This window comes from Puma concolor, chromosome E2, assembly GCF_028749965.1.
Source record: "Puma concolor isolate L17-30 chromosome E2, mPumCon1.1.hap2, whole genome shotgun sequence".
Taxonomy (NCBI): Eukaryota; Metazoa; Chordata; class Mammalia; order Carnivora; family Felidae; genus Puma; species Puma concolor.
The window spans coordinates 56159487-56187203 of NC_141681.1; the positions used below are offsets into that span (position 1 = coordinate 56159487).

The 27717-nt window shown below is 48.1% G+C and overlaps 1 protein-coding gene across 2 annotated transcripts; it reads left to right on the plus strand.

Annotated features, from left to right (window-relative positions):
* The first annotated feature begins 556 nt into the window (after window positions 1-556).
* Window positions 557-27461, plus strand: FPR2 (formyl peptide receptor 2). 2 transcript variants are annotated; one of them, XM_086688414.1, is made up of 4 exons: window positions 557-734; window positions 5162-5405; window positions 19399-19688; window positions 25292-27461. In XM_086688414.1, exon 4 carries the CDS (start codon window positions 25303-25305, stop codon window positions 26356-26358), a length of 1056 nt encoding a protein of 351 aa, XP_086544540.1. In that variant the 5' UTR covers window positions 557-734; window positions 5162-5405; window positions 19399-19688; window positions 25292-25302; the 3' UTR covers window positions 26359-27461. The 2 variants fall into 2 exon arrangements, with proteins under 2 accessions (XP_086544540.1, XP_025770525.1); XM_025914740.2 differs by lacking the exon at window positions 557-734 and having other exon boundaries at window positions 4569-5405.
* The last annotated feature ends 256 nt before the right edge of the window (window positions 27462-27717 follow it).

The following is a 27717-nucleotide window of genomic DNA, read 5'->3' on the forward strand; positions in this document are numbered from 1 at the left end:
CAGTCCTGGCCCCCAGCCCCTCCTCTCTCAGAGCCAGGAGTCCTGGCCCCCAGCTTCCTCCTTCAGACTCAGGAGTCCAGACCCCCATCCCCTTCCTCCCTCAATCCCAAAAGTCCAAGCCCCTAGCCCCCTCCTCCCTCAGATTTACATATCCAGTCTCCCAGAATTCCTTGCAGGGAGAGATGACCAAGGCTTGGTGGTAGTCAAGACAAGGACAGATGGAACCAGACACTCCCACAGGAGGCAAGAGGTAGTGGTGGGATGATGTCCTGCTGCCCTAACAGCCTTCTTTCCCAGAACCCTCCACTCCAGTGGAGGCCGATCTCTGTCCCTGCCCTGGGTGCACAGTGGCCCTCCCAAGATTTCAGTCATCATCAGAAAACCTCAGGGTCTGGTTTACAGAACACCAGGACAGAAGGAGTGAAGAGTGGGGAGATAATAAGGCAGAAATGGAGAAAAGGCAGGAGAAAAGAACATTTGTTCATTGTAGGGACATCTCCTGCACCGCTGGTGCTCCAGGCTCTTGGCTGGGTGATGCCAGGCCCACAGAGATGACTCAGACCTGGGCCCTGCCCTTGAGGAGATGCCAATCTTGGGGAGGAGACAGCTGTGTAAACAGAGGATCAAAGACCAGTGCATGGATGCACCAACCCCGCTGGAGAGTCAGGGAGGGCTTCGTGGTGGAGGTGATGTCCTGGAGGAGCAGAGTCTTGACTGATGGGAAATTAGCCAAGGTAAGGGCGGGGGGCGGGGTTTAGAAAGTGGCTGGTGTTTAGAAAGTGGAGTTGGAAGGGCCTGCAAGGCAGGAAATGTCCTGGGCCAGTCAGCAAAGTATAGATTGGTTGATGTAGAGGCATATATAGGTGGAGCCCTGGGGTGGGGGTGCAGTACCTGGCTGAGTTCACCTGGAGCAGGGTTTGGATTGACAGGTTCAGGGGCTGGGATTCGTCCTGGGGGTGCCGGAGAGCTATGCTGTGGGAGGGCTGGGTCAGCTGTGGGTGCCCGTGAGGGAGAGACTGGATGGAGGGCCCAGGGACTCTTGGCCAGGGTGTTTCTATCACGGTCTTCTCTGAGCAAGTCTGAGCCGGGATGCGGGCAGAAGCTGTGGGGCTGGAGAAGAGACGAAGCGCACAGAGAGAGGCCGAGCAGAGGTCCCCGAGAAAACCCTGAGGAGCGAGGAGACTGGGAGGCAGCTCACGGAGCCTTTCGTCTGCGCTCCTTCCGACGGCATTTGCCTCCTTTCGGGCGGGTACCCTTTGCGACGATTACTTGCCAGCCTCCAGGGGAACTCGGAAGCGCTTTGGGAGAGTAGATGCGGAGAGACAGAGGATGGAAGGAGGCGGGAGGGGGAGAGGGAGGAAGGAGGGAGGAGGGCGGGAGGGAGGAAGGGGGGAGAGAAGGGACGGAGGAAGGAAGGGAGGGAGAGAGAAGGGAAGAGGGAGGCAGGCTTACCTGGCCACCCAGTCTAATACGGAAACGTGCCCCACCCCGGGAGCCCCCTTCCCCTTTCCCTCCCTCTGCCCTTTCTTGTTTTTCACAGCATTTTCCACCTTCCTACCTAAAGTGTCACTTGCCCACTGACTGCCCTTCTTGGATAATGGGCATCTCCCTCGTTAGAATGCAAGCTCCCCACCAGCCACCAGCAGGCGCGGTCTCTGCCTGTCTTGTTTGTGACTGTTCAGGAGCCAGACCGTGGCCCGTATGCAGTAGGTGCCGGGCAAATACGTGTCGAGGGCATGAGTGAGATCCTGATGGTGAGACAGAATGGTAGCTGTCAAGACAGACGGAGAGGAAAGAGAAAGAAGGGAAGGGAAAGGAGAGAACAGGAAGGAGGGAGGGAGGAGGAGGAGGGGCAGAGAGAGGAGAAAGTGGGAGGGAGAGAGCCCCCGTGCTGGGACCCCCCACCCCCACCCCTACCCAGTTGCTGGGGAGCATCCCAGAGTGGCCAGTCCTCACAGGGGTGGGGTTAAGGGCTCCCAGGGAGGTGGGACCCTAGGCAAGGCGCCCCAGGATGGCCAAGATTCAAATCTGGAAGCAGACTGCCTCTGGACTTCCAGGAACTCAGAGGGCTTGGGTCCAGTGCTCTCAGGGGAGCCCTGGACAGTGGCAGCCAACACCGGAATTCTGGGAAACACCTAGGCCTCCAAGATTCTGCAGAAATCTGGGAGGGAGGGAGAGAGGGAGGCAGGGGTGACTGCAGGTCTGTCTTCTGCCTCTGGGAAGCATCTGTGGGGCCTGCGGGGCCCTGTCTTCCCGTGACCCCGTCCCTGCAGCCACATCCCAGATTCCTTCATTGCTGTCCGCGTCCCTGTAGGAAACAGAAACAGAGACAGCCACAGACTGGGAGAGGGGAGAAGGAGACTTCTTTTTCTGGGAGTTCTGTCCTCTCCAGGGAAGAAAGAGAGGAGGGGTCTCCTTTTTCAGAGAGGGAGCCTGACGCCTGAGGAGAACAGTTCCTTAGCCAGAGTGAGGCAGCAAGGAGGAGGGGGCTGGGGCAGGACCCCTGGGTCTGAGGGAGGAGGGGCTGGGGCTTGGACTCTTGGTCTGAGGGAGGAGGGACTGGGGGTCTGGACTCCTGGGTCTGAGGGAGGAGGGGCTGGGGCTTGGACTCTTGGTCTGAGGGAGGAGGGACTGGGGGTCTGGACTCCTGGGTCTGAGGGAGGAGGGTCCTGGGGCTTGGACTCTTGGTCTGAGGGAGGAGGGGCTGGGGGCAGGACTCCTGGGTCTGAGGGAGGAGGGGCTGGGGTCTGGACTCCAGGGTCTGAGGGAGGAGGGGCTGGGGGCCTGGACTCCTGGGTCTGAGGGAGGAGGGTCCTGGGGCTTGGACTCTTGGTCTGAGGGAGGAGAGGCTGGGGGCAGGACTCCTGGGTCTGAGGGAGGAGGGGCTGGGGGCCAGGACTCCTGGGTCTGAGGGAGGAGGGTCCTGGGGCTTGGACTCTTGGTCTGAGGGAGGAGAGGCTGGGGGCAGGACTCCTGGGTCTGAGGGAGGAGGGGCTGGGGGCCAGGACTCCTGGGTCTGAGGGAGGAGGGTCCTGGGGCTTGGACTCTTGGTCTGAGGGAGGAGGGGCTGGGGGCAGGACTCCTGGGTCTGAGGGAGGAGGGGCTGGGGGCCAGGACTCCTGGGTCTGAGGGAGGAGGGTCCTGGGGCTTGGACTCTTGGTCTGAGGGAGGAGGGGCTGGGGGCAGGACTCCTGGGTCTGAGGGAGGAGGGGCTGGGGGCAGGACTCCTGGGTCTGAGGGAGGAGGGGCTGGGGGCCTGGACTCCTGGGTCTGAGGGAGGAGGGGCTGGGGGCCTGGACTCCTGGGTCTGAGGGAGGAGGGGCTGGGGGCCTGGACTCCTGGGTCTGAGGGAGGAGGGGCTGGGGCTTGGACTCTTGGTCTGAGGGAGGAGGGGGCTGGGGGTCTGGACTCCTGGGTCTGAGGGAGGAGGGGGCTGGGGCAGGACCCCTGGGTCTGAGGGAGGAGGGGGCTGGGGCAGGACCCCTGGGTCTGAGGGAGGAGGGGGCTGGGGCTGGACCCCTGGGTCTGAGGGAGGAGGGGGCTGGGGCTGGAGCCCTGGATCTGAGGGAGAGGGGGTTGGGACAGTATCCCTGGGTCTGAGGGAGAAGGGGGCTGGGGCAGGACCCCTGGGTCTGAGGGAGGAGGGGGCTGGGGGCCTGAACTGGGTCTGAGGGAGGAGGGGGCTGGGGGCAGGACTCCAGGATCTGAGGAAGGAGGGGCTGGGATAGGACCCATGGGTTGAGGGAGGAGGGGGCTGGGGCTGGAACCCTGGATCTGAGGGAGAGGGGGCTGGGGCAGGACCCCTGGGTCTGAGGGAGGAGGGGGCTGGGGGCCTGAACTGGGTCTGAGGGAGGAGGGGGCTGGGGCAGGGTCCCTGGGTCTGAGGTAGGAAGGGGCTGGGACAGGACTCCTGGGTCTGAGGGAGGAGGGGCTGGGGCTTGGACTCTTGGTCTGAGGGAGGAGGGACTGGGGGTCTGGACTCCTGAGTCTGAGGGAGGAGGGGCTGGGGTCTGGACTCCAGGGTCTGAGGGAGGAGGGGCTGGGGTCTGGACTCCAGGGTCTGAGGGAGGAGGGGGCTGGGGCAGGACCCCTGGGTCTGAGGGAGGAGGAGGCTGGGGGCAAGACTCCTGGGTCTGAGGGAGGAGGGGGCTGGGGGCAGGACTCCAGGATCAGAGGGAGGAGGGGCTGGGATAGGACCCATGGGTTGAGGGAGGAGGGGGCTGGGGCTGGACCCCTGGGTCTGAGGGAGGAGGGGGCTGGGGCTGGACCCCTGGGTCTGAGGGAGGAGGGGGCTGGGGCAGGACCCCTGGGTCTGAGGGAGGAGGGGGCTGGGGCAGGACCCCTGGGTCTGAGGGAGGAGGGGGCTGGGGCTGGACCCCTGGGTCTGAGGGAGAAGGGGGTTGGGACAGGACCCCTGGGTCTGAGGGAGGAAGGGGCTGGGACAGGACCCCTGGGTCTGAGGGAGGAGGGGGCTGGGGGCCTGAACTGGGTCTGAGGGAGGAGGGGGCTGGGGCAGGACCCCTGGGTCTGAGCGAGGGGTCTGCACTTCTGCGTATGCAGAGGACTGGCCCTGGCCCCTCTTCCGAGCTCGGACAGGAGATCTTGTGAGAACCAGGTTACCCTTACACGCATGGTTTGGCCGTGTGCCTCGGCCACTCCCTTCCGGAAGCAGTCCACTGTGAATCCCAAGTCCACTTCCAGCACAGGCCAAGGCCTGATGAGCTTCCATGGAAGGAACACAGCCATCTGAGTCAGAAGACAGATGCGAGGATGTGGAGTTGGAGGCAAAGTCTGGGGCCCCAAGGAGGGCCTGGTGACTTGTGTGCTCTTGGCAAGGAGCCGTTTCATTCCCCTGAGCCTCTCTTTCCTCATCTGTGAAATGGGAATATCTCAAGTTGTCAGCGTAAGAGTCAGAGAGAGGGCTTTGACCTGGCACACTGCCATGTGAGATACGTGTTAGCTCTTCCTGAAGCGGCCGCACGGAGGGTCTCCGTGAATGATTCAGGTGGCAACAGGGGGACTCTCCACCTGTCCTGGCCACCTCACTGGTGCTCTGGGGAGTCAGCCCAGTAGGGGCCTGGAGGGGCCCACGGTCTGGAGTCAGCTGCTCCAGGGTTCCGAGGCTGGTGGCCTTAGGCAAGCTATGTCCCACCCTGGCCAGGTGTCCCACCTGCAGACCAGCAGAGCCCACGGCCCCACTATGTGCGTGGACGGGACTGGGCTGGCCATGGAGCAAATCTCTGGGCCCCGGCCTCCTCGTGTCTGGAGGAGAGTGAAGATCCTGCCTACTCCAGGCTATTTCGAGGAGCTCGGACAAGTTTAGGGAGCAGACGGCATGCAGCAGAGATGGTGTGTCGAGGAGAGTTGCCCCTGTGCGCTCCAGACGGAGGAAGTCAGAGGAGCAGGTGAGATGCCTGGAGCCCCTTTCGGTGTTCGGTGCTGCAGGCATGCGCCCTCCGGGGGCTCCAGTCACAAAGCTGGGAGACGAGAAAAGGAAACAATGCAGACTCCGCTTTCCACCTGGTGCCAGCACCCGGGCTGCGTGTTTCCAACCCAGCTCTTATCCTCCCTGGGGCAACTCTGATTCCTGTACTGAATTCCCTTTCCCAAATGCCAAAATTGGGACTCAGGGAGGTGATGAAGGAAAGTGCCCAGGAGCATGTGACCGGAAACTGGTTCCACCATCTACTCTTGGTCTGAATATCCAAATGTCCCACCCATGGGTCTGCGGGCCTGGGGTGCTTTTCAAAAGCCACCTCATTAATGTAACCAAAGACACCCTCATCACTCCCAACGCAGGAAATTCCAACAGATTTGGTAGCTTTATGCCAGAAACAGAGATAAAGATCAAATAGATATTTCTTATTATACATCACAGTATCACAGATGTTAACATACAAGCCGCCTAGCAGGGAGACCACTTAGCTAAAGAAGATAAGGTCCAGGGGTGCCTGGGGGGCTCAGACGGTTAAATATCAGACCCTTGACTTCCGCTCAGGCCACGATCTCATGGTTCGTGGGATGGAGCTCCACGTCAGGCTCTGCACTGACAAGAGTGGAGCCTGCTTGGGATTCTCTCTCTCCCTCTCTCTCTCTCTCTCTGCCCCCCCAGCTCTCTCTCCCTCAATAAATAAATAAATAAATATCGAAGAAGAAGAAGAAGAAGAAGAAGAAGAAGAAGAAGAAGAAGAAGAAGAAGAAGAAGAAGAAGGTAAAGTCCTTGCCCTCCAAGAGAACAGACTGGGCAAAAGGTATATGTAGAAAACAAAAACTCTAACAAAAATGTGCACAAATGGTCATAGCAGCACTCTCCAGGGCAGCCAGATGTTCTGGATGTTCTCCAGAACATCCCAAATGTCCATTGACAGATGGATGGAGAGACAAAAGTGTGGTCCATCCATACAGCAGAATATTTTTCAGCTGTAGAAAAAGGAACAAAGCCCTGATGCTGGCTATAACGTGGATAAGCCTCACAAAGAGAAAGAAGCCATACGTAAAAGGTCACGTATCATCTGATTCCACATAGTTGACATGTCCAGGACAGGCAAATTCACAGAGTCAGAAAGCAGATTCAGGTTGCCATGGGCTGGGGAATGGGGAGTTACTGTTGGCTGGCTACATAGTTTCGGTCTAGGGTGATGAGAAAGTTCTGGAACTAGGCAGTGGTGATGGCTGTGCAACAATGCAAATATGCTTACTGCCACTGATTTATGTACTTAAAATGGTAAATATTACGTGTATTTTACCACAATTTTTGAATTATTTTTTTATTTTTTAAAAATTTTTAAAAGTTTATTATTTATTTTAGAGAGAGAGAGAGTGTGCATGAGTGAGGGAGAGCTGGGGGGCGGGAGGGGGTGTGGAGAATCCCAAGCAGGTTCCTTGCTCCCAGCATAGAGCCCAGCTTGGTGCTTGATCCTACAAACTGCAAGATCATGACCTGAGCTTAGATGCTTAACCAACTGAGCCACCCAAGCGACCCCACAATTTTTTTTTTAATTCACACCCAGCATGAAACCCAGTGTAGAGCTTGAACTCATGACCCTGAGATCAAGACCTGAGCTGAGATCAAGAGTTGGAGACTTAACCGACTGAGCCACCCAGGCTCCCATACCACAATTTTTAAAAAGCAAAAAAAAAAAAAAAAAAAAAAGGTGTGTGGATATCTGGTTGATGATTGATTGATGAGATTGAGGATGAGTCCAGTGACTCACAGACATGAGCTCAGACTTTCTTCCTCCCATGAGTCTCTGCCTGAGAGCTGTAAGATATGCAACTTCTCTGTCTCAGATTCTGCCCCCCCTCTCTCTTAAGGGGCACAAAAGCCCCCATTTCCTCCACCATTGTGAAAGCTCAGGCACAATATTTGGTTGGTTTTCTTTTCTTTTTTTATAGTTTATTTATTTGTTTTGAGAGAGAGAGAGAGAGAGAGTGTGTGTGTGTGTGTGTGTGTGTGTGTGTGTGTTTGCAAGAGCACAAGCAGGGGAGGGACAGAGAGAGAGGGAGAGAATCCTGTCATTGCAGAGCCTGATGCAGGGCTCAATCTCATGAACTGTGAGATCATGACCTGAGCCGAAATCAAGAATTGGATGCTCAACTGACTGAGCCACCGAAGCTCCCCAATTTTTAAAGATTTTATTTCAAAGTAATCCCTACAACCAACACGGGGCTTGAACTCATGACCCTGAGATCAAGAGTCACGTGCTCTACTGACTGAGCCAGCCAGGTGCCCCAAGATGCCCGGTGTCACAGACGTGGTTCACCTTGCGATGGAATTCAATGCTCTACAGCCTAGAAATAGCTTGTAGATGTTTTCTCACCCCCAACCAACCACAGAGATGCCCTGAGGACAGTTTGTCCTCAAGAATCTTTAAGGCAATCATTTGAAAAGCAATGCATAGGGAAGATTCTGTAATACCAGGAAGGGACACACCACAGAGGAAAGGCTGTGTGGTTGTTACTCCATCAAGACTTGAGGGTGGGGAGGAAACCTGTTATCTGCAACCAGTACAAATCATGGTGGCCGCCCTCGTTGAGCCGCTTCTATTGGGGCAGTCACTGTACCACATCCCGATTCTTCCTGCCTCTGAGCTCAACAAGCTCCGAACTGGCTAACCATCGTCATCACCAAATGACAGAAAAAAATCCGGCTTCAACAGGGGAAATGACTGCCCTAAGGTTTAAGGTCACAATGTCTTTCTTTTTTTTTTTTTTAAGTTTATTTATTTATTTTGAGGTGGGGGGGGGCAGGGGCAAAGAGAGAGAAAGAGAACCCCAAGCAGGCTCCACACTGTCAGCACATACCCCAATGTAGGGTTTGAACTCACAAGTCATGAGATCATAACCTGAGCCAAAGTCAGATGCTTAAGGGACTGAGCCACCGAGGTGCCCCAAAGATCGCAATTTCGACGAGGCAGAGCTGAGTCCTGTTGATTGGTCCCATGGGACCTCCAGGACCAGTCTCTTCGTGTGGGGATGCATGATCACTGCTCTGGAAGGCTACTGCTTCCCTATTACCTTCATTTCCCCAAGTTCTATAATAATAATTTTTTAATGTGTATTTATTTTTGAGAAAGAGAGAGACAGAGCTTGAGCAGGGGAGGGGCAGAGAGAGAGGCAGACACAGAATCTGAAGCAGGCTCCAGGCTCTGAGGCATCAGCACAGAGCCCGACACAGGGCTCAAACTCACGAATGGTGAGATCATGACCTGAGCTGAAGTCAGACACTTAACCAAGTGAGCCACCCAGGCGCCCCTATTATTTTTTTAAAGTTTATTTATTTATTTGAGAGAGAGAGAGAGGGAGGGGCAGAAAGAGAAGGAGAGAGAAATCTGCACTGTCAGTGCAGAGCCTGATGCAGGGCTCAAACCCACGAACCGAACCGTGAGATCATGATCTGAGCTGAAATTGAGTCAGTCACTTAACCGACTGAGCCACCTAGGCACCCCTATAATAATTATTTTGGCCCCTCTGCTTTCTCCATAAAGCTCCGGACCTCCTCTATCATGCCCACTCACAGCCGATGTACTTGCTTTATGTTCCACCAAATCTACCCTCCTGTCTGTGACTACATCACCGTTCTCTGCTTTTGCTTCCATGACCAGAAAGCAAGTACCCCTGCCCAAGACCTATCCTTCTACTTCTCTTCTGAATCCCACCCCCGCCTTCTCCAGAACTTTCCTCCTTTGTTTTCCCCTCTTTCTCCTGTCGCAACAGTATTTTCTCTCTGAGACTCCATCATTCCCATCAGCACCCTGATATGGTATTGAACCTCTTTTATTTTTTATTAAAAAATTTTTAAACATTTATTTTTGAGAGAGAGAGAGAGAGAGAGAGAGCATGTGCACAAGTTGGGGAGGGGCAGAGAGAGAGGGAAACAGAGGATCTGAAGCAGGCTCTGCGGATGAGGGGCTTGATCCCACAAACCGTGAGATCATGACCTGAGCTGAAATCAAGAGCTGGAAGCTTAACCCACTGAACCACCCAAGTGCCCCAGGAACTCTTATCTTTTAAGAAATTAATTCTTAGATGCCACATCCTTCTTTAGTTTCCAACAAATTCCTTGGCTGTCTTTCACAGAAAAACATCCTGAAGGAATACTGTATGTTCAATATATTGATTTCTTCACCGTGCATTTTTCTATAACTCACTCCAAAGAGTCTGTCGTCCCCTCCATTCCGAGTGTGCCCTTGTCAAGCTCCCCAGACTCTAAGGATACATTTCCCACCTGGCCTTTTCCTGTTCTTCTTCCAGATAGTTCTAAGTTCTGGTGTCCTGAGAAGAGTAAAGGCAGTCCTCCCAACAACAGTATTCCCAAGGCCCTGAATCAATTAGGTCTTTTCAATTTTAAGTCACTTACAATTTACAATTATACCTAACAATGTCTTAAACCAGACACTTACTCTTTACAAAAAAAAAAAAAATTTAAGATTTTATTTTATTTTTAAAAATTTTTTAATGTGTATTTATTTTTGAAAGAGAGCAAGAGCGGGGGGAGGGGTAGTGAGAGAGGGAGACACAGAATCGGAAGCAGGCTCCAGGCTCTGAGCTATCAGCACAGAGCCCGACACGGGGCTCAAACTCACGAACTGCGAGGTCATGACCTGAGGGGAAGTCGGACGCTCAGCCGACTGAGCCACCCAGGCGCCTCTAAGATTTTATTTTTAAGTAATCTCTACATCCAATGTGGGGGGCGAACTTACAACCCTGAGATCAAGAATCACACGCCCCATGGATAGAACAGCGCTTCTACAAAAATTTTGGAAATGGAAGGGTGTCTTGGTGGCTCAGTCTTGGGTAAGCATCCAACTTCAGTTAAACGTCTGACTTCGGCTCAGGTCATGATCTCACACTTTGTGAGTTTGAGCCCCTCATGGGGCTCTCTGTTGAAGAGAGCCCCTTCAGATCCTCTGCCTCCCTTTCTTTCTGCCCCTGCCCCACTCACACTCTCTCTCAAAGATAAACATTAAAAAAAAAAAAAGAATTTTGGAAATGGATACTACTAGGTTAGGTTCTGTTTCAGTGATATCATTAAGGACAACATTTATTTTATTTTGTATTTATTTATTTAATTAATTATTTATTTATTTTCTTGGAGGTCACATATATATTTTTTTAATTTTTTTAAACATTTATTTATTTTTGAGACAGAGAGAGATAGAGCATGAATGCGGAAGGGTCAGAGAGAGAGGGAGACACAGAATCTGAAGCAGGCTCCAGGCTCCGAGCTGTCAGCACAGAGCCCGATGCGGGGCTCGAACTCACGGACCATGAGATCATGACCTGAGCCGAAGTCGGACACTTAACCGACTGAGCCACCTAGGCGCCCCATCAAATATATTTTTTAATTAATTAATTATTTAATTTACATCCAGTTAGCATGTAGTGCAACGATGATTTCAGGAGCAGATTCCAGTGATTCATCCCCTACATATAGCACCCAGTGCTCATCCCAACAAGTGTCTTCCTTAATGCCCCTTTGCCCATTTAGCCCATCCCCCATCCCACAACCCCTCCAGCAACCCTCTGTTTGGCCTCTATATTTATTTATTTATTTTTTTAATTTTTTTTTTCAACATTTATTTATTTTTGGGACAGAGAGAGACAGAGCATGAACGGGGGAGGGGCAGAGAGAGAGGGAGACACAGAATCGGAAACAGGCTCCAGGCTCTGAGCCATCAGCCCAGAGCCCGACGCGGGGCTTGAACTCACGGACCGCGAGATCGTGACCTGGCTGAAGTCGGACGCTTAACCAACTGCGCCACCCAGGCGCCCCTGGCCTCTATATTTAATGTCTCTTATGTTTTGTCTCCCTCCTTGCTTTTATATTACTTTTGCTTCCCTTCCCTTATGTTCATCTGTTTTGTATCTTAAATTCCTCATATGAGTGAAATCATATGATATTTGTCTTTCTCTGACTAATTTTGCTTAGCATAATACCCTCTAGTTCCATCCACGTTGTTGCAGATGGCAAGATTTCATTCTTTTTGCTTGCCAAGTAATACTCCATTGTATATATACCACATCTTTTTTTTTAAAAAATTTATACATTTATTTATTTTTGAGAGCCAGAGACAGAGCGTGAGCAGGGGAGGGGCAGGGAGAGAGGAAGACACAGAATCTGAAGCAGGCTCCAGGCTCTGAGCTGTCAGCACAGAGCCCGACGCGGGGCTCAAACCCACGAACCATTAGATCATGACCTGAGCTGAAGTCGGACGCTTAACCAACTGAGCCACCCAGGAGCCCCTCGCATCTTTATCCAGTCATCCATTGATGGACGTTTAGGCTCTTTCTATACTTTGGCTATTGCTGATAGCGCTGCTATAAACATTGGGGTACACATTCCCCTTCAAAACAGCACACCTGTGTCCTTTGGATAAATACCCAGTAGCGCAATGGCTGGGTGGTAGGATGGTTGTATTTTTAATTTTTTGAGGAACCTCCATACTTTTTCCAGAGTGGCTGCACCAGCTTGCATTTCCACCAGCAGTGCAAAAGAGATCCTCTTTCTCCACATCCTTGCCAACATCTGTTGTTGCCTGAGTTGTTAATGTTAGCCATTCTTACTGGTGTGAGGTGGTATCTCATTGTGGTTTTAATTTGTATTTTCCAGATGATGAGTGATGTTGAGCATTTTTTCACGTGTCTGTTCACCATCTTGATGTCTTCTTTGGAGAAGTGTCTATTCAGAGAACATTTACTTTTAATTCTTCCATTTTATCATCCCCAATATGGTGGCTTTCTTCCTGGAGACTGCCACCTAATGGCTGCAAGACAGCTGCCACAGCTCCTAACTTCACACCACAGCACTTCAAGTCAGGAGGATGAGGATGAAACGGGAATCACTGAAGATTTTTAAAAGAAGTAGGGTATGTTCAGATGTGTATTTTATAAAAATTTCTCTGGAGGCACACACAGAAGACACAGTTTAGAGTGTTCCCAAGGGAGGAAGGGTAACAAGTGTGGATGTGACCAAGAGTCAAAAGGAAGTCACAGTCTTTCTGGGAATTAAAGTGAAAAGAATGGCAGAGGGCACTACTATTCATCGAGGAGAAGGGCTCAGATGCTGAGAGAAAACAAGAGACATGGGACCCCATGGAGCGTAACTCTCAAATTTCCAGGTCTTTGGGAGTCTGACTTCCCCAAACCAGACTTCTTGGATGCCCCTGCCTGTTTCCCATAAGCCGTGAAGTATATGCAGGTTTTATTCTTTGCTACCAAGTGGCCCATGATTGACACACCAGGACTTGCAGAAATGACAGAGGCAAAGTGACTAAGGTGAAAAAAAGGGCAAGTCCCAAGTGGACTCTGATTCCTGAATGTCCACATTGTCTAATGTGTGTAAGGCCAAAGGGGAAATGATTTTGGGGTTGGCCCTGGTGGGGCAAATTCCTGCCTGTATTGCAAAATCCCTGACCCCTGTGGTGGCTGATATCCTGAGTGGCCTCTGTGAACCTCAAAGTCTTTCAGTAAACTGCAGTGCCTGAGATGGTGAAGCCAGATTGCCTGGGCTGGAAACCCAAATGTACCCTTGACTCCTTCCGCAATCAATCAGGCCATCTAACCCAGGGGTTGGCTAACATTTTCTCTAAAGGGCCAGAATAGTAAATCTTTCATGTTTTGCAGGCCGTAGTGTCTCTATAACAACTATGCAACCCTGCCATTATAGCGTGAGTATAGCCATCGGCGATATGTAGACGATGAGCACGGCTGTGTGCCAATAAAACTTTATTTAAGATGCTGAAAATGGAATTTTATGTCATCTCATTTAACACAGATTATTATCCTTTTGGTTTTATTCAGTAATTAAAAAATATAAAAACCAGGGGCATCTGGGTGGCTCAGTCGGTTAAGTGTCAAACTCTCGATTTCGGCTGAGGTCATGAAATTGTGGTTGTGAGATCGAGCCCCGCATCCGGCTCCGTGCTGAGTGTGGAGCCTGCTTGGGATTCTCTCTCTCTCCCTTCCTCTCTCTGCCTCTCCCTCACTTGCTCTCTCTCCGTGTCAAAATACATAAACTTAAAAAAAAAAAAGACCTGAGCTGAGATCAAGAGTCAGACACTTAACCAACTGAGTCACCCAGGTGCCCCAGAAGAAAAATCATGTGAAGACACAGTGAGAAAACATCCATGTACAAGCCAAAGAGGGAGCCCTCAGAAAAAAACAGTCCTGCTGACACCTTGATCTTGGACTTTCAGCCTTCAGAACCATGAGGAAATATGTTTCTGTTGTCTAAGGTGCCCAGTCTGTGGTGGTTTTGTTGAGGCATTCCTAGGAAACTAAATATTCTGTTTCTCTTCATGGAATTCTATCAGTGATGGCTCCCAAACCCACCAAATTACCCTGGTATGGTTATTTTATTTTATTTTATTTTATTTTATTTTATTTTATTTTATTTTATTTTTAATGTTTATGTATTTTTGAGACAGAGAGAGACAGAGCATGAGCAGGGGAGGGGCAGAGAGAGAGGGAGACACAGAATCTGAAACAAGCTCCAGGCTCTGAGCTGTCAGCACAGAGCGCGACGCAGGGATCGAACTCACGAACTGTGAGATCATGACCTGAGCCGAAGTCAGACGCTTAACCGACTGAGCCACTCAGGCGCCCCCTGGTATGGTTATTTTAAAGAAAATAGCTGCAAAATCCTTTGTCTCCCCATGAGAGGTAGGGTCTGTGCCCTCTCCTCTTGAATCTGGGTGGGATCAGGACTACTTTGACCAATGGAATGTAGTAGAAATGACACTACGTGACTTCCGAGGCTAGGTCAGAAAAGGCCATGAGGCTTCTACTGGTTCTTTGTTTTCTTTTTTCTTTTAACATTTATTTATTTTTGAGAGAGAGAGAGAGAGAGAGCACATGAGCGGGGGAGAGGCAGAGAGGGAGACACAGAATCTGAAACAGGTTTCAGGCTCTGAGCTGGCAGCACACAGCCCTGCTCGAACTCGGGAATGGCGAGATCATGATCTAAGCCAAAGTCGGACGCTTAACCGACTGAGCCATCCAGGCACCCCTCTACTGGTTCTCTTGGGACTCTCGTTCTGGAGGAAGGCAGTCATTATGGAAGAAATCTGATTATCCTGGGGCGCCATGCTGGAAAGACCTTGTGTAGGTTCTTGGCATTTGGGTCATCCCAACCCAGGTACCAGACATGTAGATGAAGGAAGCTCCAGATGACTCCAGTCTCCAACCTTCAAGTCACTTCCAAACTTTCAAGTCTTAGGGGGGCAGAAAGAAACATCTCCTCTGTGCCTTGTTCTAATTCCTAACCCATATAATCCATGAGCATAATAAAATGGTTGTTTGACATCGCTATGTTTTTTTTTAATATGATATAATCAATAATATAATTTATTGTCAAATTGGTTTTCAAACATCGCTATGTTTTAAAGTGGCTTATTATGTAGCAATAGTAACAGGAACTCAAAAACCGAGGGATTCATTAAGAGTCCTTCTTCCTTCTCATTCCCCATGGCTGCCCAGTCTCCAGAGCCCATCTCCTGAGCCTGAACAATCTTTCCTCAGACCACACTTCCTCTCTATGACACTGTTCCTGCCCTGGGCAGCTCTTCAACAACTTTCCTTTAATCTTTTGCAAGACCCTCCACTCTATGGTCTCTGGCTTCAATTGGGAGCATTCTCAAGTCTACTCCTTTGCAGAACTCTAGGGCTTTTTTTTTTTTTTCCCTGAAGCATGCATCTGACAAGTCCCTTTCTTGTTTAAGTGGCTTTTCATTTTTCCTATTTTTAAAAATTGAAGTATAGTTGACAATGTTACATTAATTCTAGGTGTACAACATAGTGATTCAACAACTCTACACATTATGCTATGCTCATCACAAATGTAACTCCCATCTGTCACCACACAACAAGATCACAATGCCATTGACTATATTCCCTATGCTGTACCTTTCATCCCCATGACTTACTCGTGGCGTAACTGTAAACCTGTATCTCCCATTCCCCTTCACCCATTTTGCCAATTCCCACTCCCCACCCGCCTCTGGCAACCAACGGTTCGTTCTCTGTATTTATGGTTTTGTTTCTGCATGTTTGTTCACTTGTCTTATTTTTTTAGATTCTACATATAAATGAAATGATACAGTATTTATCATTTTCTGACCGATATTTCACTTAGCATAATACCCTCTGGGTCCATCCATGTTGTTGCAAATAGCAAGATCTCATTCTTTTTTATGGCTAATATTCCATTGTATACGTATACCACATATTTTTTATCCACTCATCTATTGATGGACACTTTGGTTGCTTCCATATGTTGGCTATTGTATTTTGTTTTTAAAGTACACATCACACCCAGCATGGAGCCCAACGCAGGGCTTTGAACTCATGACCCTGAGACCGAGTCCTGAGCTGAGATCAAGAGTCAGACACTTAGCCAACTAAGCCACCTGGGCACCCCACTGGCTATTGTAAATAATGCTGAAAATAAACATAAGGGTGCTTTTATTCTTTTAATTCAAAAAGAATTAAACAGTAATGAAACACTAATTTAGTGTTTTTGCTTTCTCTGGATAAATACCCGGTAGTCGAATTTCTACTTTTGTTTCTATTTTTATTTATTTTTTTTTTTAATTTTTTTTTCAACGTTTATTTATTTTGGGGACAGAGAGAGACAGAGCATGAACGGGGGAGAGGCAGAGAGAGAGGGAGACACAGAATCGGAAACAGGCTCCAGGCTCTGAGCCGTCAGCCCAGAGCCCGACGCGGGGCTCGAACTCCCGGACCGCGAGATCGTGACCTGGCTGAAGTCGGACGCTCAACCGACTGCGCCACCCAGGCGCCCCTTGTTTCTATTTTTAATTTTTTGAGGAACGTTAATACTGTTTCCAACAGTGGCTGCACCAATTTACATTCCAACCAACATGAGGGTTCCTTTTTCTCCACATCCTCACCATACTTGTTATTTCTGTCTTTTTGATTCTAGCCATTTGAATAGGTGTGAGGTGGTATCTCATTGCGGTTTTGATTTCCATCTTCCTGATGATTAGAGATGCTGAACATCTGTTCATGTGTCTGTTGGCCATCTGGATGGCTTCTTTGGAGAAACGTTTATTCAGGTCCTCTGCCCGCTTTCAAATCAGATTATTTGTTTTTGTTTTCTCGGTGTTGAGTTGTATAAGTTCTTTTTTTTTAAATTTTTTTTTTTTCAACGTTTATTTATTTTTGGGACAGAGAGACAGAGCATGAATGGGGGAGGGGCAGAGAGAGAGGGAGACACAGAATCGGAAACAGGCTCCAGGCTCTGGGCCATCAGCTCAGAGCCTGACGCGGGGCTCGAACTCACAGACCGCAAGATCGTGACCTGGCTGAAGTCGGAGGCTTAACCGACTGCGCCACCCAGGCGCCCCGAGTTGTATAAGTTCTTTATAGATCTTGAATATTAACCCCTTATTGGATATATCATTTGCAAGTATCTTCTCGCATTCATTAGGTTGTCTTTTTGTTTGTTTAATGGGTTTCTTTGCTGTGCAGAAGCTTTCTATTTTGGTATGGTCCCAATGGCTTTTCATTTCCTTAAGAAGAAAGTCCAAGTCCTTCTTGTAGCAGTGAAGAGCCTCTAAGAGATGGCCCTTGCTATCACTTACTGCTCTCTGCCTCACTACCTACGCTCCAATAACCAACTTAACCTATTTCTTGGCCTCTCTCCTGTGCATTTTCACTCCCCTCCGCCTGGAATGCAATTTTCTTTCTCTTCTTTACCTGAGCCTCTAAGACCCAGCCTAGATGTTCCCTCTAGGCAACATCTCTATACTACTAGGTCTTGTCAGTCTGAGTTTAGCTGTTTCTTTTGGAGGATCGCATAAAAACCCAGGCATCTCTCTATCACTATGTATACTCTCACTCTACTGTGACCAAGTGAGACAGAGCAGGGACTGGACTTGAGTCCCCTCAATCCTGATTAAGCAACCCAGTGTCCCTTGATAGGTGAAGCCCTAGGCCCCTTAAGTAGCATATTTTGCAGGAATGTGGGAGCAGGATGCTTACCAAAGGAGGGTCTCGACTGGCAAAGACAAATTGAAACCAGCCTGCGCCAAGAGTGGACCCCAGCACTGACCTTTCACTGACTTCTTCCCCGATTATAATACTAAAAACACTCCCAGGGGTGGAGATTTAACATACTAATGAGACATGCAATGCACGATGAAGCATGTTCTGTTCACTATACCTGTGCACCCAATTTCCTGTATCTCTCCCCAACTACATGACTTAGAGTCACTCCTGCCCCATCTCAGTCTCTTTTAAAGAACGTTCTCTGGCCTTTGCCAGAGAGCCGGCACAAAGGACCCTTGTGCTTGAGCATAAGCTCCAATGAAAGCCTGAAACTCCTCTAGTCAATGCCTCTAGTAAATTTCTATTGCTTGGAGAACCCAAAGGACCTAAGTCAGTGACACAAGCCCTTCACTGTCTCATCTCTTCATCCAGTCGGTCAGAGCCTATGTCTGATTACTTTCTACGTCCCCAGGAACCAGCAAGGGAGAACTCCTTTGGAGATCTATACCTATACAGTTATCTACCACCTTTATTCCTTGATAGGTGGACTCCATTTTATCCAGGTGGCAATTTCGTTCATCGTAAGCCAATCAGGGCAACTTCATTGAAACTGTGTGTGTGTGTGTGTGTGTGTGTGTGTGTGTGTGTGTGTGTGTGTGTCAGGCATTGGTCTAGAAATGGGTATATTACTTGGTTCTGCCAGTGGAAAGTAAGAAGAGGTTTTGCAAAGACGGCAGAACAGATTTTCCTTCCTTATAAAATGAGAGAGGCATATTAATGAAGTCTGTTTTTCTGCCCATCCCCATTCTCCTGGCTTGGAGGTTATGTGGCCATGGTGGTGATGTCTGGAACAATGGCAGCCATTTCGTGGTCATGTTCAGGAAGCCCCTGGAAGAAAACCAATGGGATGGTGGACTGGAAGAATTATAATAAACTCAATTCTTGTTCAGACTCAGAACCTACTTCCTCCCAATTAAAAAAAAAATTTTTTTTAATGTTTATTTTTATTTTTGAGAGAGAGAGAGATAGAGTGCGAGTCATGGAGGGGCAGAGAGAGAAGGAGACACAGAATCCAAAGCAGGCTCCAGGCTCCGAGCTGTCAGCACAGAGCCTGATGCGGTCTCGAACTCATGAACTGTGAGATCATGACCTGAGCAGAAGTCGGACGCTTAACTGACTGAGCCACCCAGGTGCCCTGAAAAATATCTTTATTTTTTATGTTAGAGGTTTCACTAGGTACCCCTTGTGATTATATCTTTAGGGTAGTGCTGATTAACTACTTACAAGCTAGTAGGGTTCCCACAGATTCCTTGGCTGTCCAGCTGTGCCTGGGGGTTGATACAGACCCTATTGTTCTTTATTTCATCTGAAATGACAAGATGGACACAGGCTTTGGTTGTTTTTGAGTCATAACCTTTACATAATAAACTGGTAAACACAAGCAAATTGCCTTCCTGAGTTTGTTGGGCCACTCTAGCAAATTATTGAACCTAAGGGGGTCACAGGAGCCCCTGATTTAGCTGGTCAGTCAGAAGTACAGGTGGCAAGCTGAGAAGTAGCATCTGAAATGGGGGCAGGCTTGTGGGATTGAGCCCTTTACTACACATTTGGTATCATGAGTGCTACATGGGCAAGGGTGCCTGGGTGGTTCAGTCAGTTAAGTATCTGACTCTTGATCTCAGGGTCATGAGTTCAAGCCCCATTTTGGGCTCCATGCCAGGCATGGAGCCTACTTAAAAAATAAACTAAAAAAAAAAAACAAACAAACAAAAAAAAACCTGTTGTGTGAGTAGAGAAACAAGATTTTGACTATCTTCTATGCTTTTTATTGCTTGCCTTGAGTTCCTCTCATCTAATTGTTTCTTTCATTTTCTTGAATCCCTGAAGGAGAAAGGGAGGGCCTGGACATCCAGATTCCTTGATTCTTGACATTTAGAGGGCTGAATTCCTGTCTCCCACAGAAGGTTGGAGGTGAGGGGAATATTCAGACTTCTAAGAAGGGGATGCTGACAACACATCCAGGCTGCTTTCTGGAAACTGCAAGAAGCCTGGGTTTCTGTCACCTGATTGGTCCCAGCTCCACTGTCCCTCCCCCTTGTCCAATAAAGCATCTGCCCGAGTTGAGTCACTCTGCAGGAAGCCAGGAACTAGAGACAGAAAAAGGATCTCAGCTGGTGGTAAGTTGGGGGCTTGACAATTTCAAAACTTATTATTTGAACCTCTACCGTGTGGCAGATACCTCCTAAGCCCTTAGGCCGGGCTGTCCAATACAGAATCCACTTGCCACATATGGTTGTTGAGCTCTTGCTAGGCCAAATCGCGATGTGCTGGGAAGTGTGAAACCAATGTTATATTCAAAGACAGCATGAAAAAAGAATGTAAAATATCTGATTGGTAACTTTTTTTTTTTAATATTTATTTTTGAGAGAGAGAAAGCACAGGCAGAGGAGGGGCAAGGAAAGACTGGGACAGAGGATCCAAAGCGGGCTCTGTGCTGACAGCACAGTGGGGCTCGAACCCACTCACTGTGAGATTATGACGCTCAACCAACTGAGCCACCCAGGAGCCCCCTGACTCATGACTCTTCTATTGGTTACATTTTCAAATAATATTCTTTTGATATGTTGGCTTACACAGAATATATTATCAAAGTTAATATGTTATTATAATCCATTTATTTTACTTTGTAAAGAGAATGGTAACCCTCATATATGGCTCATATTTATGGCTTACATTTATGTTTCCATTGGAGAGCGTTACTCTAGAAGTATAACATTGAAAGAATTTGGTAGTCTTCTAGCATATATGCTAACGTGGAGGATATTTAGAGTAGAAAATAAACAAATGGATACACAGGAAAAATATCTGGTATAGCTCCTCTGCATTATGGGCCAGGTGGGGCCTCTGAACATGTTAGTATCTAAGCTTGGACTGAATATTCAGTAAGAGCCAAACGTGGGAAGCCTGAAAGAGCATCGTAAGCAGAAGGAACAGAGGATCCAGAAGCCCTGAGATGGCAGTGAGCTCAGCATGTTGGAGGAATTGAAGGAATTCAATTTGGATGGAGCCCATTATGTAAGATCACAGTGAATGTATGAACTACGATCCAGTGTGATGTTGTGATACATAATAAGAAATATATGTCGGGTCTTCATCCTGTTTCTGGCACCAAGCTCCTAAAACCCTGGGAATTTCCTAAGTGATGAGAGCAATAGAGGTGTCTTTTGTTATGTTAATGAGTGATTTGAGGGAGGCACCTAAGGCTGGGGGCTGGTTGCCAGAACTTTCAGGTTCAGCCCCCTGACCTCCAGGGAGAGAAGAAGTGGTAGAAACTGAGTTCAACCCCCAGTTCAATCCCCAATCCTCATTAACCCCAATGAGTTAATCAGTCATGCCTATGTAATGAACACTCCATAAAACCCCAAAAGGACGCAGGGTTCAGAGAGCTTCCGGGTTGGTGAAAACATATGGAGATGCCTGGAGAGCCGCACACCTGGAGGGCCCATAGAAGCCTCGCGCCTTTGCCTCATACCTGGCCCTACGCATCTCTTCCAACTGGCTGTTCCTAAGTTACAACCTTTTCTAATCAACTGGTGATCTAGTACGTAAAATATTTCTCTGGGTTCTGGAAATCATTAAGTTTTGTGAGGAAGAGGTTATGGGAACCTCTGATTTACAGCCAGTCAGTCAGTCGCACAGGTACCCTGGGCTTGCAGCTGGTGTCTGATTTGGCCCAGGGGCAGGAGGGGCATCTTTTAGGACTGAACCTTTAACCGGTGTGATCTGACGGTGTCAGAACTGAGCTGAATTCTTGGAAATTGTTTGTTGGTGTGGGGACTCCCTCACACTTTGGAAACTGGGTCACAAAAGAAGGATAGACAGGGCAGATCCAACAGTGCTTGGTAAGCTTGAGTTAGGAGTTTGGAAACCACTGGAGGGTGTTGAACAGAATAATGTCATGATCTGTGTTTTTAAAAGGTCATATGGCCACGGTCTGGAGAATGGATGTTTTGGGGTGAGTGGGGGGAGGCATTCGGAACAGGAACAAGCTATTTTCAAGGTCAGTGGAAACATGCAGACCAGAAGAGGGGGCATGGGCAAGGGCAGTGGAGATGGAAGTGATTCTGGGTGTGGATTCAGTTGCTTTGCAGACAGAATCTATAAACTTGGATTGCTTTGGGTGATAAGGCAAAGACAGCAAGGATACGATTTAGATTTGGAGCTTTAACAGCTGGGTGTTTACATTCCAAATAGATACAGGATACTGTGAGAGAGGCAGATTTGGGAGGATGGAATAGTTGAGTTTGGTTTGGGTAATGTCAGGTTTGGAGTGCCTATGGCATTCCCACAGGGAGGTGTCAGGAAGTCAGATGGTTATATCAGGCTAGAGCTCTAAGGAGAAGCCAAGGCTGATGCCTTAGATGAGAAGTTTTCAGTATAGGTGCCCTGGGTTGGCTCAGCTGGTGGAGTGTGGGACTCTTGACCTTGGGGTTGTTGGGTGTGGAGATGACTTAAATAAAAAAAAAAAAACCTAAAAAGGAAGTTATCAGTGTAGTATTATAAGCCATGAGACCAGATGATACTACCTATGGAAAGACTACATAGAGAGGATGGAGGGGAGCAGGTACAAACCCTGGGCTGCCCTAACATTGAAAGTGAAACTTAGGGGCGCCTGGGTGGCGCAGTCGGTTAAGCGTCCGACTTCAGCCAGGTCACGATCTCGCGGTCCGTGAGTTCGAGCTCCGCGTCGGGCTCTGGGCTGATGGCTCAGAGCCTGGAGCCTGTTTCCGATTCTGTGTCTCCCTCTCTCTCTGCCCCTCCCCCGTTCATGCTCTGTCTCTCTCTGTCCCAAAAATAAATAAACGTTGAAAAAAAAAATTAAAAAAAAAAAAGAAAGTGAAATGAAAGTGAAATTTAGAGGGGGCTCTTGGCTGGCTCAGTCAGTGGAGTGTGTGACTCTTGATCTCAGGGCTGTGACTTTAAACCCCATGTTGGGTATAGAGATTTCTTAAAAATGAAATCGTTAAAAAACAGAACAGGATGGCTTCTTTTTATTTTTAAATATTCATTTATTTGTTTATTTACTTATTAGGTTTATTTTTGAGAGACAGTGTGGGGGAGGAGCAAAAGGAGAGGGGGACAGAGGATCCAAAGTGGGCTCTGTGCTGACAGCAGAGACCCCAACTCAGGGCTTGAATCCACAAACTGTGAGATCATGAGCTGAAGTTGGATGCTTAACCCATTGAGCCACCCAGGTGCCCCACTTCTTTTTTAAAGTAAGCTTCACACCCAGCGTGGAGCCCAACGTGGGGCTTGAACTCACGACCCTGAGATCAAGACCTGAGCTCAAAACCTCAGCTGAGATCAAGAGTCAGATGTTTGACCAACTGGGACCCTTGGGTCCCCAGGATGGTTTCTTTTTATTAAAAAAAAATTTTTTTTTGAAGTTTATTTATTTTGAGAGAGAGAGAGAGAGAGAGTGAGAGCTGGGTAGGGGCAGAGAGAGAGGGGAGAGAGAATCCCAAGCACGCTTTGCACTGTCAGCACAGAGCCTGATGCAGGGCTTGAATTCATGACCATGAATCCATGACCTGAGCCCAGATCAAGTCTGTTGCTTAACTGACTCAGCCACCCAGGAGCCCCTGGGATGGTTTCTTTGTAAGGGGAAGAGATAAGATAACATAATCTAATTTTAAGAAAATCTTGGGTTTTTGTTCTTGGTAAAAAAGAAAAAGGGATAATGCAGGAGGAAAGTTCTTGGGAAGGTGAGGTAGAGAGGGATCCAGAGCAAACATGGGAAGGTAGCCACTGGGATGAACGAGAACTCTACACTGACTGTAGCAGTGCAGGCAGATTGGAAGGTTTGGGGCAGGGAAGGCTAAAAAGTTCCAATGGTTACCATTTTCCCGTTAAAATATGAGGCAAAGGCATCAGATGAGCACACAGATGAGGAGGGGAGAGGCCAGGGAAAAGCAGACGGGAGGAAGTGGAACTACAACAGTTATTTCAAAACTTGGAAATGCAAATATGCTGGAGAAGTAGAGTCAGCAGACACACAAATGCTGAGCTGCCATATGAAATTCGGTCAGAAATCCAACTGTGCCCCTTAGTAATTGAGACACTGGACAAGTCACTTCCCCTGCCAGAGTCATGGCTTCCTTTTACGTTATGTGGTAATGATACTTCAGTTTTTTATTTTTTTTAAGTTTATTTATTTATTTTGAGAGAGAGCAAGGTAGGGGCAGAGAGACAGGGAGAGAGAGCGAATCCCAAGCAGGCTCCGCGATCACAGAGCCCGATGTTGGGCTCGAGCTCACAAACAGCGAGATCATGACCTGAGCAGAAGTCAAGAGTGGGATGCTTAATTGACTGAGCCACCCAGGCGCCCCAATGATGTGGTAATCATACTTATCCAAAAGCAAGACTGTTGTAATTGGAGATCATAAAAGGTACAGTGACTGGCACATTTGAGGGGCTTACCAAATAGTAGTCATCATAATCCACTGGGGTATCGTCTGTGGTTTGCAGGTTCTGTGTCCCACACTGCAACCAGGGTGCGGCCCTAATTTTACAACTTTGTCTCACTGGCCTTTCCTCTCCTGTCATTGCACAATTGGCTTTCCCTGTTGCAGCAACATCATCCCTTCTGAGTGCCTTGTAGGGTGCTTAGTGAGTGGGTAGAGAGAACTTGACTCTGTTATGGAAGTATAGCAGGTGGAAGAAGGTTGAGAGGACAATTCTGGTGGAATCTGTCTGGTTGAGCTCAAATTCTGGCACACGTCAATCCTCAAACGCCATACACAAGGGTTGTGGTGAGGGCTACAGGAACTCTTGGCATATGGAAAATGCTCTTAAGTACTAGCTGCTACTGTTGTGAGCACTGTACTTGACCTGAACTTGAGATTCCATGATGCGTGGATGGCCCAGGACTAAGCCCCAGGGCACAGCATAGAGCCTGGGGAAAACAGAAAGTTCCCATCTGTTAGACTCACTTGGTCTTGCCTGAAAGATTTCCATGTCCGCTCTCAACTAACCCTCACCTGAAAATCAGTCTCCTCCATAAAATGGCCTCTATTCTGTGGAGGAGCAAACTGAAGCTCAAAGAGATGTCACCAAGAACCCACTGGGCAGGTGTCAGATGAGAATACAGACTGACCTCCCCCCAGAGCCCAACACTCTTCATACTGTTAACAGTGGCTCTCAACTGGGAGTGATTCTCCCCCACCCACCCACCCAGGGGACATTTGATAACGTCTGTAGATACTTTTGCATGTCACAACTGGGGGTGGGGCTGCTAGATGGGGGCCAGGGATGTTGCTAAAACATTGTACAATGTACAGGAAAGTCTTCCACAGCTAAGCATTATCCAGTTCCAAATGTTCAATGGTGCCAAGGCTGAGAAACTCTGCATGACATTAAGCAATGTGCCTCCTCTGCTGACTCTGAGTCTAGCGCTTCCCTCACTAAGCTGTAACTGGCTCCTAATCAATTTCTCTTATCTATTCACCCTCGGTGTAGTTTTCTGCTAGTAAACAGGAGCCTTGTAATCCTCTTGGCTAAGCAATCAGCCTGATAGGTGGAATGCATATGAATTATTATGGGAATATGGAGAACTATCCTTTCCCAAAGTAATAGCCAAAAGAGTGTCAATTTTATAGTATAACCGGCCAAGTTTCAGTAGAGGGGGGTCCTAGTTGGAGTGGTAGTTGATGTTGTCCATGAATAGGGAGGCTGTAAGATGGTTCATGGATTGGAAATGGCCATTGTTGAAATGTTTCAGGTGTGTGCAAGATGGAAACCAACCTCTCCATCACTCCGAATGAATATGAAGAGATACTCCACGAGTCTGCTGGCTACACTGTTCTGTGGATCCTATCACTGGTGGTGCTTGGGATCACCTTTGTCCTTGGCATCCTGGGCAATGGGCTTGTGATCTGGGTGGCTGGATTCCGGATGGCACGCAGTGTCACCACCATCTGTTACCTGAACTTGGCCTTGGCTGACTTCTCTTTCACTGCCACTCTGCCATTTCTCATTGTCTCAATGGCCATGAAAGAACGGTGGCCTTTTGGCTGGTTCCTGTGTAAGCTAATTCACATTGTGGTGGACATCAACCTGTTTGGAAGTGTCTTCCTCATTGCTTTCATTGCCCTGGACCGCTGTATTTGTGTCTTGCATCCAGTCTGGGCCCAGAACCACCGCACTGTAAGTCTGGCTACAAAACTCATCATTGGACCCTGGATTTTTGCCCTAGTCCTTACCTTGCCAGTTTTCATCTTCTTGACTACAGTAAATGATGGAACAGGGAACATATACTGTACTTTCAACTTTGCACACTGGGGCAACAGTATTGAACAGAGGCTGAAGGTGGCTATCACCATGTTGACAATCAGAGGCATCATCCGGTTTATCATTGGCTTCAGTATGCCAATGTCCATTGTTGCTATCTGCTATGGGCTCATTGCTGCCAAGATACGTAAAAAAGGCATGATTAAATCCAGCCGTCCCTTAAGGGTCCTTACTGCTGTTGTGGCTTCCTTCTTTCTCTGTTGGTTCCCCTTTCAAATGGTTGCCCTTTTAAGCACAGTCTGGCTCAAACAGATACTGTTTGAGGGCAAGTACAAAATCCTTGATGTCCTGACTAATCCAACAAGCTCCCTGGCCTTCTTCAACAGCTGCCTCAATCCAATCCTTTACGTCTTCATGGGCCAAGACTTCCGAGAGAGACTGATCCACTCCCTGCCTGCCAGTCTGGAGAGGGCCCTTACTGAGGACTTATCCCAGACCAGTGACACAACAAACAAATCCACTTTACCTCATGAAGAAGCAGAGTTACAGGCAATGTGAGGGCAGCTGGGGGACATTTTTTAACTCTGTATGCTCCTACCCTTCTCCCATTTCCAGCTCCATCTTACCTTGGGTCATACTGAGACACACATCATGAAAGGAAAAAGTAACATAAGATGTCATTTTTGGATTTTGGGCCTCAGCTTCTTCCCCTGGGATAAGTGGAGACTGTAAAGGGGTACAAGGGAGGAGAAGAGAAAGTGATGGGGAACTGGTAACGCTTAGATAAGAGGGTATGGTAAGGGGAAAACTTTAGTTATTTTACCATTAAGATGTTTGCTGTAGGTTTTATTTTAAGCTATTTTTAATAAGATTACAGGAATTTCTTTGTATTAATAGTTTACTAAGTGTTTTCTTCCTTTAAAAATCATGAATGGCTATAGAACTGTATCGAATGAATTTTATGCATATATGAAGATATTATTTTTATCCTTTTATTTACGCCACCGTACATTACCTTGATTGATTTTTGCATGTGAAACTACCCTTGCGTTCCTAGAATAAACCAGGATTGGTCATGATGTATTTTGTCTAATTATAATTTACGTCACTAGATTTGTTTATAACTTATGCATTTATGTTCATGTAAAGATGGGTCTGTTATTTTCCTTTCCACTAATATCCTGGTCAGCTTTTGCACCAAACTTCTAATGGCCTCCTACACAGACTTGGGAAATGATTTCTCTGATTATATTCTTTCATAAATGTTCAGAAATTCACCAGCGAAGACAGTTGGCCCTGGGTTTTCTTTCTGGGAAGGCTTTTAGTAACGAGTTCAATTTCTTTCATAGTTATGGGACTATTCAGATTTTCTATTTCCTCTTCCGTCAATTTTGACAAACTGTGACTTTTAATGAATTTAGCCATTTCATCCAAACTGTCAAATCTATTGGCATGAAATGGTATAATAACTGTGTGTAGTACTTGGTATGCTTTCCTTTACATAATGAGAATGTAAGCTATCTGAAGGCAGGGATTTTGGTCCGTATTGTTCACCAATGGATCCCCATACCATATGTGTAAAATAGTGCCTAACATGTGATAGACAGACACTCAATAAATATTGAATTGATGAATAAATAAACAATGGTATGATCCAGATATCAAGTGAGAGCCTTTATTTTATTAAAACATTTTTTAATGTTTTATTTATTTTTGAGAGAGAGAGAGACAGAGCATGATTAGGGGAGGAGCACAGAGAGGGAGACACAGAATCTGAAGCAGGCTCCAGGCTCTGAGCTGTCAGCACAGAGCCCAGCATGGGGCTTGAACTTGTGAACCATGAGATCATGACCTGAGCTGAAGTTGGACGCTTAACCGACTGAGCCACCCAGGCGCCCCAAGTGAGAACCTTTAAAG